The following is a 23,715-nucleotide window of genomic DNA, read 5'->3' as shown; positions in this document are numbered from 1 at the left end:
GTACCAGGTTAAAGGTCCCCCCCAAAGGAGAGGAGTACAGCGTTATAGAACAGACGTGGTTCTAAGCTACAGAGAAACTCTGGTTTGTAAATGCAATATTGCAAGTGTCCAGATTTAATGGCAGGCATATGATGTGATAAAGTTGAGGCAGGACGCTTGATAAGGCAGACAATTAAGAAATATTAAAAAAAAATCCTTGGGTACTTGATTAAAGTGTAATATCATAACCTCATCAAACAATTGTGCATATATATTTATATCAAAACATTCATATAATAATTGGATAAACCAACCCACTGAATCAAACTATATAATCAAGTGGTACTCCATGGAGAAAACGCACCGATCAAGATTTAGCGATTGGGACTCTGGCTAAGTACTCTTCATGAACCAGTAGCAGGAGTGCAAAATTTTGGCTATAAACATGCCAAAGTCTTTTAAATGCTGGGCAATGCTTGCTGCCCTCTGATTTTAACTATTTTGAAAATTACGCTGACAATTATGGCAATTTGCTGGAAATGGCTTATTTTCTTTTTGTTTAGTTTTTTTTATTTTCTTCAGGAAATTTTACCATGCTAGAACCACTCATTTCAAACAATGTTTCATTTTTGTATACAATACTAAATAGGCTACAAACAAATAAAAAAAAAAAAGAATAAAAAAAAAAAAAAAATACACCTCCACCCCCCCCATCTAACACCCCAAAAAAAGTGAAAAAACCCTTACTCACTACAAAACACCTGAAGCAATCCTTGGCTCTTTTTGTAGTCAGTGAAAAGAATTATAAATGTGTACAAAAAATATAAACGCGTAAATACTCCATAATGTTGTCAACTTTGTGTTGTCAGCAGCCCTGCAATGCCACCTGCCAGGGTGAATCAGACAAGTCCACTATTTGGATCCATAATAAGAACACTCAACATATCTTCATTCTATGTACTGGACTGGTCATTTTGCGGCTATCAATAGAACATAGTGTATAATATATTTAGCATTTGTGATATATTTTCTTTTTACAATTTCCCCTTCACAAGTAAAGTTTGTGCACACAATAAAAAGGTGTGAGGGTTTTAAAAAAACAAAACAAAATAAATGTGTAAAGTAAAAAAATAATAAAAAAAAGTGGCAATATTTTATAAAGACAAAAAAAAAATGTAAGTCTTTTTCAAAGCTTTCATATTGTTATTTTCCTAATTTTGCATTGTAGAAGTAGTTTTGAATTTCTTCTTTTAATAGCTTCACCAAATAAGCAATAAAACATTTTGCTGGCATGAATTAGTCACAATATTTTCCATCTAAACATACATTGTAATTACCGGTCAGGTCAATTTTGCATTTAGAAATTTTGTTTTGTATAACCACTGTTTATCAGATTACTCTGTAAATTACACCCAGCCGACATATATTGCGGTGATCTAAATATTGCACCGTGATTTATTGCTTACTCTACAGCAGCATTTCCAAACAGTTATCTCTGGAACAACAGAAATGCTTCCTAGATAGGGTTTCTCACTGTAGAAACTGAAATGGACTTAATATTTATGCAGGTCATATTTCCTTCACCCATCTCTGCTGGCTTGCTGCCTGGCGTTCAATAATTCAGAATACAGAGCTTCCCCTCCAGTCATTTAATGGTAAGTTGCTAACAATGAATAAAATTAAACAAACATACCAGTCATCTATCCCCTGCATGTAGATACTCTACGAATACTTAGGGATTCTAGCCACTGATGCATAGATAATCAGTGCTTCGTGGATTCTTTTATTTCAGGTGATAATTTGGAGTTTCCATTCAATAAGGAATGGTTTACAAAACACTGGAAGATAACCAATGCCAGATGCCCTGATTTTCACCAACGCAGAGGAATTCTATTTATTTTGCAGGTAAATAAAATGTCAATATCCTCTCTCCATGGGAAAAAAAAGCCATAGCAGCATTATGGAGCATTAAAGAGCTGGAGAGTTGTTTAACGTTTAAGTCGTCTACAATTTAGCACGTCAAATGGGAACTAAAGTACAGTAAAAATATGCACTATAGCGCAAAAGGTCCACCTCGAACCTTTTCAGATTGCCAAAATAAATGTGCACAAAAGTTTGATTTGAGTGGAGTATAAATTTAGTAACAACTTCAAATACCCTCAGTTTGCTTTAGAATCCCGGAATTCCCTGGATCTTTTTGTTGTTGTTTTAAGTGATCTTTCCCACACATTGCAGAGGGCACGATGAACATACAAAACAAAATATCTTTTAGATAGCAGAGTGTGTTTTATCTGGAAGTGTCAAAACATTGATGAATCTATCAGCAGCAAAAGGTTATCACAAATTGCACATTGCCGTCTCTTCCCACCTTTTATGGCCAAGGTGGCTGCTCACCACATCACGTCAACACCATATCATGCTGCAGGATGAGATGCTCTTGTTTCAGTCCAGGTCACAAAAACAAACCCTGTTTCAAGCAGAATGACTTTTCTGCAATGTGTGTCACCTATTCCCCATTATCGGCCTTGGCCGACTTAAAAATCTGAAGTTTAAGCTCTTTAATCATGAGCTCCAACTTCTCTCGGGCCTCCCGCTCCTTCCTCAGCTCATCTTGAAGCTCCCGTCTGTCTGCCTCAGCCTGATCCAGTCTCTGCCGCAGTTCTGTCAGCTGCATCAATGTAAACACAAGGCATGGTAGTTACAGAGCAGAAAATCAGATTGTCAAGGCATGACAAGTTAATTGTGGGGGCGATAGACTCATTCCATTATTGGGACAAATATAAATGTTATGTTTCCAATACAATGACAGGGGCTATGTAAAGAATTTTTTGTTGAATGCACTGAATAGGAAAGATAAGACCTTGTTAAACATTAAATACTAATTACCCAATGCACACAAAAATGAATGTCAGTCATAAAATTCAAGCTTGATTAAATAACCTTCTGGTTTTAAATGTGGTTAACATGGCATCAATTTCTAACAAGAAAAAAAAAAAACTGTATATAAAATGATAAAGAAGGATAATAAAGAAAATACACCAAAGAATGAAAACTAATACAAAACAAGACTTCATTGTATTTTCAAAATATATTAAGAAGATATGCAAACATTGCATTAATGCAAATATTAGCTTTTATACTGTGATATCTTTTTAGCTATTGTAGTTATGTTTTTGGGGTGCCAGTTACTGGATAATAGGCTTTTAAAGAGTCATACTAGTAGATATTTCATGTCATATTATTGTGACACGTCAGTCAATTTGTCCCAATGACAGAATCTATAAATGGATATGCAATTCCCTAAAATGCTACGTAATTGACTGCTAATATGCAATAACAATGCAGAGTCACACAAATCAAATATGGCTGCTTAGTAAGAATTTTTTTTAATGAAGTTTTTCAATTGAATTGAAGAATTGAGTGGAACAGTGTTGCAAAAAGTATTTCCCAGATTGTATTTCAAACAACAAAGGGTACCATTATAACAAACCAAAAATGCATTTTTTTTTACCCATTTGATAAACTTTGAATGCCATACTGATGAGGAATACTATGCAATGTGCGGACTATCCCTCTGGCACTCAAAGAATTAAAACAGTTTAATTACTGAAGCCAACTGCATGTTCCATATGATCATAAAATTCTTAATTGGTTTCCACCTGTACCTGGTTTGCATACTGTGTTTCTTTGTCTTTGTCTGGGTTTGAATCACACGAACACTTTTGTTTCTTGACTTGTTTCAGTTTCTCCTCTAAGTCCCTTTGTTCATCGTACAATTCCTCCATTTTCTGCATATGCTCCGTCTGTAACGATTCAAACTCTTTCTGCAAGGTCTGCTGCTCCACGGTCATCTCCTTCATGGTTTTAGAGCTGCTTAGCATTTCAACTTCCTGGAATAGAGACTTTTTTTTTAGGAACATGCAAAACAGGATACAGGACTACAGTTGGTTACAGAGGCTGTAGATCTGCTTTAGGTGTGAATTAAGGGCTATGACTGGTTCTCACACAGCAATATGAGCTTAGAAGCTGTGTTAACCACCCTAAGGTCTAATGACAATACCATGATACAAATGCTTACGCCAAACACTCCATTCCTGGACCGGACTTCTTCTGACAATAAATAGAAAATTAATTAAAAGAGAGGGTGTTTAGTGGTTAAATTAGAATGGCCAAATTGGTTCTCATAAAGGGACACAACAAAATGGATTTAAGATATTGGGGACCGTCCTGGTATTTTTATTCCTTTCTGTGGGCCAGCTTAAGGTATCCCATGAAGCTTTGTGTTTAGTGCAGTAGGTGCACGTGGAATATGTAAAGGCTGCTCATTAACAATTATTGCGTTTAATATTACGATTGCTTTCTAAAAAGTAGAAGTGTTCCTGTATAGCCTGAGTGGTCAACCAATGAGGAAAGATCCATTTGAAACATGATAGGAACTGAAAAAAGGTGCAGACACGTCTCTAACCATATGCTTAACAAATGGGATTAAGTTTGTGAGTGTCTTGCTCGCTTTCCATTATTTGGACAGACTTATTGCTTTGTATACCAAGGCTGCTACAGTGCAATTTTACATATAACTATAAGTAATAAGTATAATTATTAACAAGATGAGCATTTTATTTCACAGGATGATTTATTCCCCCCTCTGTCACTTGATAAGGAGAGATACCATATGAAGGTAATTGGTAAAACTGTAAAGCAGACGTACCATCTGAATTTGCTGCTTCTTTTGGAGAATATAATTTAGTTTTTCCTGCTGTTTGAGGAATGTTTTAACAACTTCTTCCATAATGTGTCCTTTGTCATCTTCACACACGGTATTTTTATTACAAATTGGACCATTCTTTTCCCCATTCACAGAACTGGGCTCTGGAACAAGATAAATATAACATTGTAACTGATGAAGCTCAATGAGACTTTTACACTTCAACACAGCATGAACAAGAACAGTATCTATATTAATCATATGAAGAACATATGAATGCCCCAAAGGTATATAGGATTAAAAGAGCAATGTGCTACACTATAGTATACACTGAAAGAAACGTTAAAAGCTTCCTTTTACATGAACAATGGCTGAAGTTGCATAGAAATATCAGTGTGGGACAATTTTGTGAAGGAGATATAAGAAGCCGATAATTATAGCTAGAAAGTGATTTAGCTTTCCAAATAATCCAAAGGTTAGTAACCTTGGTAGTATATAGGATAATTTCAGATGACCAAGCCATCAGCTGCCATAATGATAGACACAAGGTGGATCATACACCAACAAGTGAATTTTGAGCTTCTGAAACAGAATTACACAAATTACTCTAAAATATATGTGTGTTGCAAAAAGTCTCCAATTTAGCTTCTTGTTTTCACTAGTCTATTTTAGATTTGTTTTTGCAATTTGATGTTTACCCCTAATGTGGCAGATGCAGGCCTGTAAAAAGGTTTCTTGTCCGGTGCCCACAAAACACACCTATCAAATCAATTTGGTGAACCTTTGGAATATTGCAGTTTAATAGATCCGTGATACGGGAGTACTGTCAGATCCTCGAGGTTGGGATTCCATGAATGCAGGTATAAAGGATCTCTCTGTTGAAATGTAACCTTCATTCTTAAACTTGCACACTTCCATCCCCATGCTATGCCCCCACACCTCTTTATATATTTGAAAGAAGAGTTGGATGTTGAGAAGCGGATGTAAAAAAGGAATGATTTGGAAACAGAACACATGTAAAGCTAAATGTCTACACATATGTTAGTTCCACACATCCTGATAATTCAGAACTAGCCATGAACCAAGATTGCAATTTAAACAGTGGTTTTGCCTGGCAAAGGGATATTGGAAATGCAATAAAGTGGGAATGCTAGAAGTAATACATTCCCCTGCATCTTTTATGACCTATGATTGCTGAAATCTTTTTTCAAATTTATGCCTTAGATTATAGAGTGAACAGTAAAATTGCAAATACTTGGAGACAAGCAGTTTATCTTTTATTGCTGCTGACAGAATGTATAACTCAGTGGATAGAAATAGCCGACATGTGACTGCCGCAGGACTCCCACTCTCAGTTTACTCATGCTGGGGGAGAAGGGTTTCTATTTAGTTATAGACCAACAGGAGATTAAAACAAGGTGTGTTAATGCATAAAGCATCCAGTATACCCACTATAAATCCATGCAAACAATTTAAGCAAAGCAGGATCAGCGTTACATGATATTATTTCATCATATTTATGGTTCATTAAAACAGTGATTTGGGGAAATATTTATTTTGGCTAGCTTCTCTTTTATTTTTGGAATACATTTCAGCTTCCTCTTTAGGTAGTATAACCAGTATCTCCAAACATCTAGGATAGAAAGAAAAAAAAAAAAAAAACACAACTCCTGAGTCAAACGCTGCCATTTCCATAGGAAAGGGGGAAAAAAATATTTACGCTTAAATCACGATCTTCGATCCCTCCACATAAAGAAATCAAATGGGATAAAGGCTACAAATATACTTTCAGATTTAACACACTGTGCACCAGTGAGGATGGTACATGGCAAACCAATGTGCAGATCACTAGTCCGGCACACAAAGCATTACGGCAGCTGAACACATTCTTAAGATGTATGAATTCCATTTCAGTGGTTTTATCACACACATTACAACATCTACAGATCTACAGATATCAACAGAAAACTAAGCTGTTAATCAATGTATCTAACTCTGCTACTCCAGGTTGACTTACTTCGTCCATTACTGCTCACTGTATCTGTTTTCTGATCTGCTCTCTCTTGCTCCTCTATGGAAAGGTCAGGGTATGAGGTAGCAGATTTATGTTTGTTGGTCTTTGTCTGCTTCACAGATTCAGCCAGTAAAGGCTTGCTTGGTTCTGTGTCTCTTCTTACAGTTTTGACGTCTTTGCATTGTGTTGTCGTGGCAGAGAGGGATACATTTGGTGCCACGACTTTGTCATACATGTACAGATAGTAACTGGAAAAATATAAACACATTATCAACATATGGACTGAAAGGTTTAAAATCATTTTATGAAACTATCACGCACATGCGTGCTTGCACACACAGAGCAAAGTTAATTTGAAAGGAGAGATGGAAAGAGAAGAAGGGAGAAAGAGCAAACAAAAGGGATGAGAGGCAATGGAAGGAAAGAGAAAAGGGGACAGGAATAAAAAGGAAGATTTTCATGAAAACGTGAACAGAAAAAAAAAAATGGGAGAAGGAGACAAGCCGGTAAGAAAAGAGAGGATAGATCAGAGAAGAGAGCAGAGGGCAGGTAGGAAAAGAGAGGATAGGAAGGAATCTTATACAACTAACTGGTTTAAAGGGACACTGTAGGTACTAAAACAAGTTTGGCTTAATAAAGCAGTTTTGGTGTATAGATCATGCCCTTGCAGTTTCACTGCTCAATTCTCTGCCATTTAGGAATTAAATTACTTTGTTTGTGCAGCTTTAGCCACACCTCCCTACAAGTTACTTACATGGCTTTGCAAGGCACTTCCTGTAAAGAGACACCTAATGTTTAAACTTCCTTTACTGTACATTCTGTTTAATTTCTTAGCTCCTGCTCTTTTAATAGCCTTCTAGAGCCTTTAGGAGCCTCCTGTTTGTGATTCAAGTACAATTTACAGAGTAGGAGATTAAACACGTTTAAGCAAGTTAACATCTGATTGATAATGAAACCATTTTTTCCATGCAGGCCGTGTGAGTCACAGCTAGGGGAGGTGTGGCTAGGGCTGCATAAGCAGAAACAAAAAATTATTTAACTCCTAAATGACAGATAATTGAGCAGGGAGACTGCAGAGACATAAATTATACACTGAAACTGCTTCAGTAGGCTAAAGTTGTTTTGATGCCTACAGTATCTCTTTATTTTCAAACATGTATGTGTTGGCATGTGAACAAAACACCCAAAGCATGTGGACTGCTTCTTTCATTTGTTCCAAAGGGATACATGTTATTGGCTGGGACATCTTAGCCACGTCCAGCTTGAATGTGGGAAATGGTTGCGGTGTTATGCATACATTAAGAAATATACATTGTTATACATGCTGAATAACCGTTTAAACACAGTGAACACCAATCTAAACTCCTTTAAACGCGGCGTTTCTTTTTTATGTACTTATTTTTAGTTGTCCTATATATTTTTCCCAGGCATCAAACCTTTTGACCTTATTTTGCATCACACACAAAGAAGGCATGTGTGATCAATATAATATGTAAATGTATTCCCTAAATATCTAGATGGCACAGCACACACAAAAAAAAACAAAAAAATAAAAATCTGATTATATAACACGTGCAGCTACCGCAAAATTAAAGGTGTTTTCACACTTATCATCAAGCCAATTAGTAGCAGACAAGTAATAGTTAATGTGAAACACATTAAATGCTATTTTTATCAAAAGTTGCATAACCCATCCTTTTAGTATTTCTCAACCTAAATGTCTTTTTATTATAGTATTTTTCAGCTCTCGCCAGATGTAAGAAACACAAGAATGGCACCCCTTACACATGATGATTGCTTCTAAACATGTATCGCTTATTCTATGTAAGAGTAATAAAAAATAAATAAAAAGAGTACAATTAATAAAGCAATGCCAGCAAGCAATGCATTGGTATCCCCCCCCCTACCTAGGATGCAGCATTTGTGTTCGGTTAGTAACATCATCTTCTTGTTTGATAACTGGGTACCAAGATGGCAATTCCAATGTCCGCAGATGCTCAACCTGCAAAAGCAAGGAATTTCATACTGTGAAATACTGCAAATAGCGGTTATCATTCTTACACTGCTGAGTCAAGTCATTATTACGCTGACCAGGATATGAGTTATTCATTATGTATACTCACTTGAGCACTGGTGTCCGTGAAGTACATTTATAATGCATATATCCACACTTTGGATATTATACAATGCAGTTCAGAACACCCGTCCGTAATAAGGATCAAGCAAGTACAAAACATGTGAATTTATACAAAAATATTTCATAGGACAAAATACAAGGGACTGCTTTTCTTTCTGATCTTAGCTCCTGGTACTCAATAAGTGCAATCTCCTAAACTCAGGAATTCTCTTTTTCACAATGGTTGCCTGCCCTATGGCAAATATAATCTACGTTTGATGTCATATACTATCAGAATGCTAATCCACTTCCCAAAGCTTCAATAGTTTCCTCAGATATTCTTAAGTGGAACTTGAGTTCATTCATCGTTCAAGTTCCTTGTAGTGTGTGTTGAGAAACAGAGGAGAGCTTAAAAGTTACACTCCAAGCAACATAATTATTACAGTCCACTGTAGTGGTTATGGTGCAGGAGTGCCCTTAAGCCCTCCAAAGGTAGGTATTCAGACTGTTTGACAACTTACATGGGGTTCATCAAGCACCTCCTCCAGGGGAGCCCTGGGCTCCTGCAAGGAGATTCCATTATTCCAAAGAGCCAGCTGAGCGCTCTCAGCCAGTGGGCTAAAGCCCTGTATCACTATGCTTAGCTTAGTGCATGAGCTTCCAGGGGCAAAAGGAGGAACAATTCAGTTGTCAAACTCTTCTTATATAGATTAAGTACTATTGATGGGAGGGGGCCAGGGCACTATTGGCACCATAACCACTACAGAGGGCAGCAGTGGTTATGGTGCTTGGATGTTCATCTAAGCCAATGAAGGACATGAACTTTAAAAAGAAGAAAGAACTTATGTATATTATATTGATATTATATCTTGCTAACTGATGTAAGGGTTTACTGATCATAAATACACATCCAGCTATCCTGGATCATAATGATTAGTTTTATTTTTTTCCTGTGTACTTTAAAAAAAAAAGAAAAAAAATTATACAAGTCCTTTAACCCCTTAAGGACCAAACTTCTGGAATAAAAGGGAATCATGACGTGTCACACACGTCATGTGTCCTTAAGGGGTTAAACAATAATAATAATGTATAAAAATATTTTACAAGGATGTAAATTAGAAAAACAAAAGCGATGATTCCCACACAATACAAACTGTTAAATACATTTTAGTAAAGCCATACACAGAGAATGTTGTAACTTGTCTAAAAAAACTGATATTTTCTAAAGGATGGCTTTGTTTAGCAAAATATAATGTATTATTACTGTATTATTCTGTTCCAACACCATTTTTATGGCCTTGCTCTCGGTATGCAATATATATGCAAATATGTGCTAATATTCTAAAGTTATTCATAGATGGAACAAGCAAGAAACATTACTAAACATACACCGTTTTCTCTTACTTTCCCCCCTCTTATATCGTAAAGAATTTAACCTTCAACTGCATAGCTCAACATAATTAACCCCTTCAATGCCAATTTTTTTCTTTCTTACTTTTTACAGATGTCTGATCTGTAAAGGCAAATTAGACATTCACTGCAATAATATAAATAGTTAAAATCTACATGGGGTTGACATGAAGCCATGTAATGATATTTGTACTTTAGGGGTGACAAGTATATTTGTTTTGCCAACCACGAGGATGGGAAGAAAACCATGGGAGTTGGTGATTTGTATACGCAGACTAGTAAAGTGTTTGATAACCTGAAGACAAATTCACTACACAGTAGCATACAAATAAGGCGGGGGTCCACACTGTGGACTGGCATAAGGTGACGTGCACAGTACACCCCTCCGAGGCACTGTCACCCAATGTAGCAGGGTTGAGTTAGAGGGCTTCCATGTTCCTCTGCCTAGTTTTGCAAGGACCGTTGAGTGGCATATAGTGATTGGAGGGAACAGGGACAAAACTTCATATACCGCCATATATTTCGGGCAATTTAAGGGCGATCAGAAATACACACAAGAGGGTGAGAGGGGTGTCAAAGCAAAATAGATTAGGTGCATCTCTGCAACTAAGTTCTCATTTTTCTTCCTCTAGTATTTATGGATTCTTAACCAAAATAAGATGATCTAGAAATATACATGAAAACCCTTTACTCGTATTGTGTCAATCAGCCAATGTTCTTGCTCTTAGTGAATGTAATTCAGGAAAGCATAATCATTTTTTCTACTTCAAGTATAGCAGTTACATCCATAGGTCTTAAAGAACAGAAAGCTAAATACTGCAAACTGCGATAAATAAATACAAAATTTAAAAATAATTTAACCCATACCTTAGCATAAGTAATCTCAAACATCACTAGGCACAGCAGGACACTGGAAACTATACCGCTCATCTGGTAAGATCTCAGGTTCTGATTGGCTGCAGATATCTCATTCATTCTATAAGTTGTGTGTGATGTAAATAGTAACTATCCAGGATGGTTAACAAGCTATGATGTAATTCCCATATGACCACCTCCATGTGGAAATACATGTGCTTATTACAGTTAAACTTACTATGTTATGTATAATTATTCAGTGATATTATGTTAATCTGATTTATCTAAAGAAAATATCAGGTGACAGATCTAAATCAAATAATAGCTCCAGGCTTATTGTATTCAATATTTCTAAAGCTTTGGTTATTTCAGTTGCTAATAGACTGATTGATTTTGATCTGTTTTCTTTGTTATACACTAGATGCATTCATCTGTTTTATATAAATAATTTTAAGAAAGTCATATTTTCTTTAAAAGCACTATAACTGCTAGCAAACGTGTAGAAAATGTTGTATATGTACATTAATTCTACATTATGAAGGTTCAATGTTGATGTAATAAACTGTATACTGTGTATACATTAATAAAAATGTTATCTTTTATAAAAGGTGCACATGGACATACTTGAAAATGAGAGAAATCGCACTGTATCCTTCCTGGTAAAATATTTTATAAATAAATAAATGGATGGATACACACACTCAGATTCCAGCAGACAGCATAGGTACCATGTACTATAACAATGCTGTGTTTTATTCTAAAAATTAAATATATTTACCCTTTTCATATTACAAGATAAGAAAATCTGATGTAAGCAAGTGGTTTCTAAAAAAAACTCAAGGAATCCCAACATTCCCAATATAATCAATAAAACTGAATTTGGAAATCACAGAATTCCAGAATTCTGGGATTGCTCGGAAAACCACTGATGTAAAGTAAAACCAGCATGATGTTGGGATATCGGCTTATGTGGAATCTCAGGTTCATTTCAAGTTGCGCAACAGAAGTGCTTGGAATTGTTATTGTAAGCTCTCTACATTGAACATGCCATTGCCCCAAAATTAAGCTACTTATAAAAGGTGCCACTCACTGGAGCAAGCGTTTCATTTTGGTATCAATCTTGCGGGCAAGCTGTAGCGCCAGGAAAACAAGTTTGTTTTCTTGGCACTATAGTTTCCCTTTAACTTTGGTGATGTTCGGAGGTAAACTTGTGTGTCACTCTAACTCTAAAACAAATCTCATTAGGCAACATTCTACAGTTTGTTTACATTCCACATTGGTTTCACTCTTAAAATAAATCAATGCTGAAAATAGCTGTGGAGTGTGTTTTTTTTTTTTTTTTTTTTTTTTTTTACACAAACATGTATGATAGTCAGCCAAAAAATATTGAAAATCTAGTTCCAAAAAGGATTAAATTGTTGCCTATAGCTGCATGAATTGTAACTTTACATTGATTTTAGAAATATACGTTCTATAGTACAGTGTGTCTACACTTTCTTAAAATAAAAATAAAATTAAATAAAAAAATAAAAATAAAAATCACAAAAATAATAATATTTAATATTTAAAACTTCATATTGGAAGAGAATCAATCCTCCAATGCCCCATTTTTATTCTTGCAACTAATATAAGCATGCCATGAGACAAACCACTATGCTGATTACATTCACAAGTTTCTGGGAAAATCTGATGAGACCATGGACAGATCCTTCCCAAGTGTCCCTATTTAGGAGGGACAGTCCCTATTTTGGGCCCAAATCCCTCTGTTCCTCTTTCCTAGTCTGGTTGGAGCACCGCATTCATTTAACCTACATTTATATTTTATTTATTTGCATTAATGTTTATATAAATAAATGTATTCCACCCCTTTAGTGCAGGGTGGCATGACCTGGCAGCCTTGGAAGTAGGTGTGAAAAGAATTGATGTTAACACAAGATGGGTGACTAAAAAACTCAACAGCATTGTATAAAACCATAAGGCATGATGAAACACTGTTTGCAGAGGTGAACAACATCCTATAATGACTAACAATCTAAAAACTATAATAGTCTGAAGTATTAAAATATAAAATGGAATCAGGAAATCTTCAAAACACAGTACCTCTGTTACTGCTATTGAAAACATACATGCGTACATACACACACAGCAAAATGGCCATCTTACTTTTGTAGTCCAGTCGATAATATGGCTGTACTAATATCTACAACACACAGGACATAAAAAATGTTCAGACTTATCGTGCATTAAAAATGCAACGTTCGTCTGTTTAGAGGATTGTTTGTTTTGTTTTTAGAAAAAAAAAAAGCCAAGAATTCTGCCGCTAGTAAGTTTTTTTGCTTTCATTCAAATATCAGAATACAATGTAAATGTATGCTTCTATAATGGGGATAATGCACTTTTTAGTTTTTTTTTTCTTTTCTTTTTTACACCAGTCAGACATGCGGTGCTGCAATCTTCAAATACAGTACAAATTGGTTAGCAAAATGAAGAGAGGCCTTATAAAAGTCCAGCAGAGAGACATGATCAAATGTTTCTTTGAGTTGAATGTCTGACTGCAATGCAGTTATGTCAACTGAAAATGGAGTCAAAAATATATAGCAAAATATTGATGATTTTTTCTGAAACCTTAAAACCGGTTCTCAAATTCCTGTATCATATCGAAAAGCAAGGATGCATACTTCTCGCTGTTCACGTGACTGTGTTTAGCCAACGTATTAAAATGTATAAATTGAATTTCCAGAACTTGAGCTTGCCATACTTTATGTATCATTTCAAACGCTGTTATGGTTTGAAACATTGCAGTAATACGTTGGTTTTCACCTTGAAGACATATGTTTAACTCATTTAAATGAGCGGTCAAATCCACCAAAAATGCTAAATCTGTGAGCCATTTTTATCTTCTGGCACAATTTTTTTTTTATTCCGTAAATGGCTTGATTTCATTGCGCAATTCATAAAATCTTTTTAGCATTTTACCCTGACGGAGCCACCTTACTTCAGAAAAATAAATGATGTCCCCATAACCCGCATCCATACTTTTAAGGAACTCCTTGAATTGGCGATGATTCAATCCTCTGGCCTTATGAAATTCACATTTTTTTTTTAATTTATTCTTTATTTTGGTAGATATCATGTACAAGCATGTATATGGTAGCTTGTACTGAAAAACATTAGTTGCAAGACATAGCAATAAAACAGGTCTTAGAAAACAATTTGCACTTTTTTTGTATATGAAAGTCTAGCTAATAAACTGTACATTCTTATTTCAACATAAGCTTTTAGTGTCAGGCTAGTTCTGTCTCATAATGTATTTGAGTGATACAAGAGAAACTTTGTGATGGAGTGACTCCCCGCACCCTTGTGCAGCATGTCTGTTGGTATGTGGGCATATAGAGTGAAGGGCTAAACTTTCCGATGGCGTGCTGTTGTGTGTATTATTCTATACAGGCGCGGCTTCCCCAAATGGCCCTTCGCTTCTTGCGGCTAATGGGTTAACTGCAGCTCTAAGTGACAGGACACAAGTGTGTTTAATGTTTTCTTCGGTCTTGCATCTTTGGGGTGATGATGTGGAGGTCTCTGCCGGTATGGTGCCCGACAGTCCCAGGCTGCTTAGGAAATTCCCTGGGTCGCCCAACGATGTCAGCATTAGGCTCTCGCCCCCCCCGCATCTCAATCATGGTAACCGTACGGGTCAGCTTCTGTACCTGTGAGGTAAGACCCTCTTATCCTACTGTTGGCGTCTTGGATAGTTTTGTCTCTTTAGACCTCTCTTGCATCTATCTCCCTAACTTTCCTGGTAACCCCCCCAATTTCAGACTGGACCACCTGTAGGTCCTCTTTCCAGACCCGCCTTAGGTCCACGAGTAGTTTTCTGATGTCTCCTTTAGTCGATGGTGTTGAGACATCCTCCAACTCAGATGTGGGTTAGGTATTCCCGGAATCTCGGCGAGGCAAGGGGTTCTTCGTCCTCTTGGGAAGCTTCAGGTGCCTCGTATTTGCATTGGGCCTCCAGCGCCATCTTAGATTGCTGCGGCTCTACTGGTCTCTCAAAACGAGAGCCGTATGTCCGGTATGCGAGGAGCTTCTGGACAGAAATTTTTTTGTTTTTGCGCCCCATAGTTTCTGGCTGCGGATGGGGTTAGTTACTGGCTCCAAGAACTGGAGTAAGTTGCTTCTCTATTCTATTTTCTGGTAGACCTTTACGGAGTCCAGCAAAGACGTCTGGTCAGTTACTCTGTCGGCTAGCCCCCTGAAATTCACTGTTATGATGACAATTTGCATGATATCCATTTTTAATGCCTTTGCACATACGTTTTCTTGATGTACAATGCAGTGATACTTCATCAAATGTCGGCAATTGCATCATCTTCTATCGATTTTGCAAGTCTCTCACTTTTACCAACCATCACCAGGGCGCATTTGTAGTTATACCGCATATGTTAACGTGAGTTACCGAAAATTGGTTTAATGTCATTTTTACCGCTTCGTACAAATCAAGAGATTTAGTTGTGTCTTTTAATGGCAACAAAGAAGCCATTTCTTCAGTGGCATTATATTTGTTATCAATACCTCTAATTAAAATGGCAAGTTGAGCTGTAGCTGTAGTATCGGTACTTTCATCTATCGCCAAATTTGAAATCTGCAGCTTTAGTCTTCAAATCTCTTTCAATACAATGCTTTCCATACATTGTTTAACAAACTCACCATAGTTAAATGGTTTTGGAAATCAGATTTGGTACCACATAACTAGCTTTTATAATAAAGTAATTTTTAGTTGTAACTAACTAAAAAAAACAAAACAAAAAAAAAAAAACTTATTGGGACGCCAGACTTTTTCAATTCCGCTAATTTGTCTTTACTACACAATCCTTGATAAGCTCAGAATTTGGCAGCGTGTTTTTCTGTATAATGCCTCTTCAAATTGTATTCTTTGAAAACTGACACATTTTCCCTACAAATTAAGCATAGTGCCTTAGTATTTGTCTCGACAAAAAAAGTATTCAACCGTCCATTTTTCTTTCATCTGCGATTTTTATTTTTTTCATTTCCTTTTTTGGGTTCTGTTTTTTGTTGAAACGAGGTTGAAGCCATGATGGAATCAATGTATTAAGAAATAAAGCTTTCTTTTTAGAAAAGCCTTAAGCAAGCCCATCATAAATTGTTAGGTAGGCAAATAAACAAAGAATGGTTTAATAAAAATAAAAAAAATAAAAAACACTTACATGGATACTTGATAATAACAATAAACGCCTCTAATCACAAAACACCTTTAGGTAGGTTCAAATATTATATATAACGGCAAGTTGCCACAAGATGGCATGTGCAGCAGGCAGCGGCGTTAGCACTGCACTGCCCCCTACCCAAGGCACTACCCCCTTTCCTACACAGCATTCTACCTGTCCTATGCATTCCGCTCGAGCACCGTGCAATCGAGTCACCAACGCAAAATAATAATTATTGATGGAGCCCAGTGGCAGAACTAAGGTAGAGAGGGCCTTGGTTCAAGAATTTTCTTTGGGCCCCCTTAGCGCAAGCATGGCCAAAAGGCAGATCCCCATTTGTTATACAAATCCCACAATACTTTTCTATGACAGAGGGCCCTACATAGGCGGCTTGCACATTATGCCGCCGGGTGTGAGGCCCTTCCCTCAGTCTGCCCGGGGAGAGAGCAAGCATTACAGTCAGTCTGCAGGTTTGCCGGGTGCAGAGCTGCAGAATGATGTCTCTCAAAGTATGAAGTATTTTAAATAAGAAAACCCCCTCCACACTATATCACCCCCCCCACCCTACTGCTCCACACTATATCACCCCCTTCCTACACTACATATCACACCTATCCACACTATATGACCCCTCCTTCTCCACACTATGTCACCCCTATCACCTCTCCACACACACAGTCACCACCTTAAAAAATACACTGTTACCCTGCCTCACCCTGCCACCTTAACATTAATCCCTCCTGATCCTGTCACACTTACCCCATCACATAAACCCCCTAATCCGGTCACTCACCTTTTTACACTATCATACTCATCCGCCTTTACCCCATCACATTAAGCCCTCCAAAACTATTACACTTATCATGCCCCTGCCATGCCACACTGACCCTGTCAAATAACACCCCCCCCCCCCCCTCCGGATCCTGTCACTCTGTCACGCTCACTTCTCCTAGTCCTGTAACACTCCCTCCTCCAACTGTGCCACACTCACCTGTCACATAAAATCTTCTGGTTTTAAAAGACTTATCTCCAAATCCGTGGAACGGCGATGGGAACTAAATTCATTCCAAGCTATGCCAACTTGTTCATGGCCTATTGGGAAGAATTATCCATATACCAAGGTCATGCTTGGATAGCGAATTTGGTTACCCATCGCGTTTCACTGACTATATATTTTTTAATTTGGAAGGGCTCAATGAAAGATTTAAATGCATTTTTAAAACACCTTAATGAGAATGATTGGAATATCATTTATCCTCACAATCCAGCACTTAAGAAATACATTTCTTAGATTTAAATATTAATATTCAGGAATTTTGCATAATTACCTCAACTTTCTTCAAAGAAGTAGACGCAAATAAATATATAGAGAAGAAAAGGTGACCATTTTATTTGATAACCTTTACAATTTGTTGCAAAAACTCCCACTCCTGGTGACTACTTCTTTAAATCCAGAGTTCCTCCTAGTGGTAGCAGTATAGGCATACACCAAGATTCCTTTTCCATACAGCTGATGCGAGTGACGAAATTAATAACATTCTGGGTGTACAATTTCCAGTGCCACACAAAAGAATAAGAAGAAGGTGTCAGTACTTTGACATATATATATATATATATATATATATATATATATATATATATTATTATATAGCGCTGTACAATGGGTGGTCTAACAGACACGTAATTGTAACCAGACAAATGGAGGCACAGAAACAGAGGGGTTGAGGGCCCTGCTCAATGAGCTTACATGCTAGAGGGAGTGGGGTATAGTGACAGAAAAGGGTATAAGAAGGGGTAATGAAATAGGTTGCTATAAAAGTATTTTTTACAGTTGCAGGAGAGGAGTCATGGGGGCGGGGGGAGAGATGAAAACTCGCTAACTGTTTAAATTATATGCTTTCCTGAAGAAATGTGTTTTCAAAGATTTTTTTTAAGAAGTGAAGACTGTGTGAAAGTCTAACGGAGAAGAGAAGAGAATTCCACAGAAAAGGTGCAGCCCTGGAGGCGAGCATCAGATGTACGGACAGAGGATAGGCGTAAATCTTTGGCAGAGCGCTGGGGCCTTGACGGGACATATTTGTTAGGGAGGATATTAGGGAGGATAGGTAGGTTGGAGCAGCATTATTATGTAAGGACTTGTACGCAAGCACCAGAATCTTAAATTAAGCCCTATATCTAACTGGAAGCCAAAGTAGGGACTGACAGAGGGTGGAGGCATGGGAGGTGCGAGCAGGAAAATGAGCCTGGCCATCGCATTCATTATGGATTGCAGCGGTGCAATCTGGGAACACGTAAGACCACTGAGAAGGGGATTGCAGTAGTCAAGGCGAGGAAGAACAACGGCATGGACCAGAACCTTAGCTGCGCCTGGTGTTAAATAAGGGCGGATGCAAGCTATGGTTTTGAGATGGAAGCGGCAGGATTTGGCGAATCACTGGACATGAGGGGTGAAGGCAAGGTCAGAGTCAAAGAGAACACCTAGGCAGCGAGGTAGAGGTGATGGTGGTGCCATTGACTTAAGGGGAGACAGACACAGGAGTAGCAACACTTCAGGGAGGGAAGTTCTGTTTTGGACAGGTTCAGTTTAACCCCTTAAGGACCAAACTTCTGGAAAAAAGGGAATCATGACATGTCACACATGTCATGTGTCCTTAAGGGGTTAAGGATATGAGCAGCAATCCAGTTGAAAATTGCGGAGAGGTAGTCAGAGACACGAGTCAAGATGGGCGCAGAGAGATCAGGAGAGGACAGGTAGATTTGTGTGTCATCTGCATATAAATAATAATGGAAGCCAAAGGAGCTGATTAGTTTACCAACGGAGGCAGTATAGATAGAGAACAGTAGGGGACCAAGGACAGAACCTTGGGGAACGCCAACAGAGAGGGGTTGGGGAGAAGAGGCAGAGCCAGAGAAAGAAACACTACCTGGGTGAGGTAGGAGGAGCACAAGGAGAGAACATTATCTCGTAGACCGAGATTGAGAAAAAGCTGTTGATGATCAACAGTGTCAAAGGCAGCAGAAAGATCAAGGAGAATTAGGATAGAGTAATGGCCACGAGATTTAGCAGCGATTAAATTATTGGATACTTTGGTCACACCTGTTTCAACAGAGTGACGAGCGCAGAATCCAGACTGAAGCAGGTCAAGCAGAAAGTTGGATTTGAGGAAGTCTGTCAATCTCGCATACACAACTCTCTCAAGGATCTTGGAGGTAAATGTCAGTAGCGATATAGGGCGGTAGTTGGATAAGGAATTGGGATCAAGGTTGGGCTTTTTCAGAATCGGCGTTATGGTTGCATGCTTGAAGGGTGAGGGAAATGTGTCGGATGAAAGAGTGACATTGACAATTTTAGTGAGAGGAAGAGCAAGAGAGGGAGACAGAGCGCGAATATGAGGGAACAGGATCGAGGGAACAGGTGGTGGGGCGGGAGGACCGGAGCAGAGCGGAAACCTCTTCCGTTGTAGTATGTGCGAATGAGCATAGAACAGCTGAGAGATATAGATATAGATATATATATATATATATATATATATATATATATATATATATATATATATATATATATATATATATATATATCCTTTGTTTAATCTCCAATGCAATGCAAAAGCAAATGTTGTAAAGATTCTAATCTAGAACATAGAGCTAGAAAAGTGGAGAACATGATTTTATAATAAGCAATGTATTACACTGACATACACCAACACATTTATTGCATTGTAGACATACATTGCTATAAATGTTATTGGTGTACAGCAATAATATACACCAACTAATGTTTACCATAATGTCTGCAATAAAGGAAGACATGACTAATCGTTTCCTTCTCAGAAACCAAGGTGGGGGGCACTGGAGCAGTTTGAAAGTTGTACAAGTAGTGACCCTTGTAATTATCTTGTTGTCTGTTGTGGAATGTAATTAGCAGTGTGGTGTCTCAAACTCTAAATATCTACACAGCAGTAAACGAATCAGCATAAGAGAAATGTGACAAACTTACTTTAAAATGTCACGTTCAACATACAGGTTCTATGTTATCTGTTCTCAACGAGGCTTTAAATCACCAAATCTCCCAAACAAGTCTTAAATAAAATTAAGCATTTGATCTTGGTTATAAACTATTTAAAAATAAAACATAAAAAGCACTCAGAAATATATACATTATCCATCCATTTTCAATAAGTGTGGCAAGTTATATTGCACAGTTCTCTTTTCAAGACAGACAAGGTGAGTGATGGATAAATATAACAACTGCAGGTGTTTGTGATGGTGTTCAGCTCACCTTGTACTTGACAAACATCTGGAATGTCAAGGTTAGACTTTGAAGATTCAGTCTGCACACTGAACCTAATTAACCCTTTTTTTTAATTCTCCTGGAGTTTCTCTATTGGAATTAATATTATGATGGTAGGATCCAGGGCAAAACAGTCTATGGTTTCTTACAAGGTGTAGTGAATACCAAATCCAACCACATATTGTTAATACTGGAAAAGCCATGCCCCAGGAGGACTGGCAGAATTGTCTCACATGTATTAATGGGTGCCTGCTATAGCCCGTTTTCAAGACGTGGAGACATGCTGCATATAATTACATGTATTATTTACATTGGATTTTAATATGTCGTTTATAGAAACTATAGGATAAGAAGATGTGACATGGCTAGCAGACAATGTGAGGACAGGCTGTGTGAGTTTAGAGTAGGGTAGAATGCAAAACGTAAATTATTTAAATTGGTAAACGGAAACATGCGCCCAAACAGAAGCAATTTTACAGACTTAATTAACTGGAAACTAGGGTAAAGTATGATTGGGCAATATGGGATAGTGCAATACACTTGGGCAACTTTATGGCTAACAAAACACGTGCTGCAGCGACACAAGATAAGTAGAACAGTGAAGCAGAGTTTAAAAGCCAAGATCTTGTTCAGGTGCAGTCTCTGACAACACAGGAATGTATTTGTTGATGGGGAGAAGGGAGGGGGGGAGAGGGGGATATTATGGATAGAATATTTGCATGCAGAGTGTTCAGATGCAGTGTTTTTGGACAAGAAGTCGGTGTAAGGACATTCTGAATGCAAGTGAGTAAGTTATCAGACACATAGCTCCAACCCTCTGACATTGGCAATCAAGATACTGTGCAGTTTCTCTCTCTTTAAGATGTAGCAAGTAGGACTTGGACAACTATGGGACACGAGAAGAGAGACACGGCAGCCTGAATAACAACTCCAAGGCCATCTATTTTTGTTAGACCTGAGAAAACAATTATTTATGTCACTGTGTCATTGCAAAGTCTCACGCAAGGACTACTAGTTATCCCCAGGCTATAAACAGCACATGTGCTTGAAGATCACATACCTCAAGAAGTCAATGCTTACGTATACAATTTATTGGCTTAACTGACCTCCAAAGCAAACAAATACATTTATATATATCTCACACATACAAAGAATTATATTCAATCAGCATGTATTTTAATAACAATAAAACAATATGGAATTACATGCTTTGTGAATCCTAATCAGTTATACTCCAGGAACTTTAATGTACACTTTACTGCATATAAAATAAAATTACCATATTTTTCCATGTACAAGACAGTTTTTCTCTAATTTTGTTTTAGTCTGAAATTGGAGGTCGTCTTATACACAGAATGTCACTGCAGGGGTAAAAAAAAAAAAAAAAACACTTGTGCGCGGGGCACGAGTTAAGATGGTGCCGGACACATTTCAGTGTGCTATGGCACACACATACATGGCCTCCCTCCTGCCGATCCACTTCTGAATGCTGTGGCAAAGAGGAAAAGATCCCTATATGCATGGGAGCTGCAGCAGACATCAGCACTAACGGAGTTCCAGAGACATGCCACACCATAAAAGAAGCAGCCATATTAAAAGGTATGCTTCACCTCAGGTAGGTCTTGCTCTCTGATTTATATTTATGGGGAAGGAAATGGGGTTCAGGGAGCAGAAGAAATACTACTGTGATGTCCCAGCATATCCTCACACCACCTGCTGTATTGTGGTAGCTGTAGTCTTCCAGCATGCACTATGGAGCCATTAACTACACAGAGTACCATAGCACAGGGGAGGCATGAGAACCAGAAGTATGTTGTTCACCGTAGAAGTCACCACTAAAATATAAAAGTTGTTTTATTCGATATTTAAAATATTGATTTCTTAATTTTGGGTACAGATTATATATATCCCTTACTAGGCTGAAAACATACTCCCCTCAACCTGTCAAAAACAAGGGTCATGTAAAACCTATATTTTATAAATGTAGGTGCCCTTTTCAGCCAACGCTCCAAGGTTCCAAGCTACAATTTTAGAAGTAAAAGTACCAGCTAAACAGATTTTTTTTAATTTTTTTTTTTCAACAAGCTGAAAAGCTATCTTAGTACTGATGCTTCAGCAGGTACAAAATGGCAAGCGTATAAAGCAAGTATTAAGAGACTAAAACCCCAACATATAAATCAGATATTTAGTTTATGTGTTAAAACAAAAATCCTAATGCCACAGTATGGCATTATTCTGTTTAATAATAATTCTGTTTAAATCTGCAGCTACAAACTAGAGGCACCCAGACCACTTTAGCTCATTGAGGAGGTCTGGTTGCAATGTACTTGTTCCCTTAACCCTGCAATTGTATTTATTGCAGTTTCTGTGCAACTGCAATAATTACATTGCATGGTTAAGACTGCCTCTAGTGGGTGTCACACAGCCACTATAGGCACTTCCTGCTTGTTTGTGAAATGCTTTCCTATGGACTGACTGAATGCGCATTCGGCATTGACGTCGGAAGGAGGAGGAGAGTTCCCCAGCGCCGAGGAAGGCCAGCACTGGAGAAAGATAAGAGTTTAACCCCTTCAGTCTGGCGAGAGTGGGACCCTGAGGGTGGGGGGGAACGTAAAGACCCTATAGTGCCAGTGTTTTCATGGCACTATAGTGGTCCTTTAGGGCAAGTAATGGATATGTTATATCTACTACTTGAATGAGAACTGGTCAGCCACGTGATTTTGGACAATAGGTTCACTTGAAAGTAAAGGAAGACAAAAGCAGAATATTTAAAAACATACATGGTCCAATAATGTAGGACACCATCCACATATATATGTCCTGTGAAAGAATCACTGCAAGCAGTAAATTTGTCGTTAAAATGTAGTCAAAACAATATAATCACAAAATTTCATTGGAAAATATATCATCCCATGCCTGCTTTGTCAAATTCCAAGAATTAAAGAGTACTAGTTAGAAAACTATATTATGACGTGGCACCAGCCAGTTTTGGCTTGTTTGCCATTCTCAAAGCACAAGACAAAATTAACAATTAACCAAAGCCACATTTCAAGATGCAAGCAGAAATCATCTGTACATAGTTCAGCATTAAATAATTAACAGCTACAATATGCCGTTAATACA

At 37.7% G+C, this 23,715-nt stretch overlaps 1 protein-coding gene across 1 annotated transcript in view; it reads right to left on the bottom strand.

The window, feature by feature from the left end:
• Positions 1-1,904: 1,904 nt before the first annotated feature.
• SKIL (SKI like proto-oncogene) overlaps positions 1,905-23,715 on the bottom strand; it is a 41,213-nt gene continuing 19,402 nt past the window's right edge. Inside the window, exons 3-7 of the mRNA XM_063441041.1 lie at positions 8,606-8,700; positions 6,702-6,946; positions 4,688-4,848; positions 3,645-3,869; positions 1,905-2,647 (exon numbers count right to left, since the gene is read on the bottom strand). Of these exons, the coding sequence (XP_063297111.1) occupies positions 2,486-2,647; positions 3,645-3,869; positions 4,688-4,848; positions 6,702-6,946; positions 8,606-8,700 (888 nt within the window). The 3' untranslated portion in view covers positions 1,905-2,485. The remainder of the gene's footprint in view (positions 2,648-3,644; positions 3,870-4,687; positions 4,849-6,701; positions 6,947-8,605; positions 8,701-23,715) is intronic.

This window comes from Pelobates fuscus, chromosome 2 (genome assembly GCF_036172605.1).
Source record: "Pelobates fuscus isolate aPelFus1 chromosome 2, aPelFus1.pri, whole genome shotgun sequence".
NCBI lineage: Eukaryota > Metazoa > Chordata > Amphibia > Anura > Pelobatidae > Pelobates > Pelobates fuscus.
Note: the sequence above shows the minus strand (reverse complement) of the source record. Positions and strands in the feature narration are given on the sequence as shown.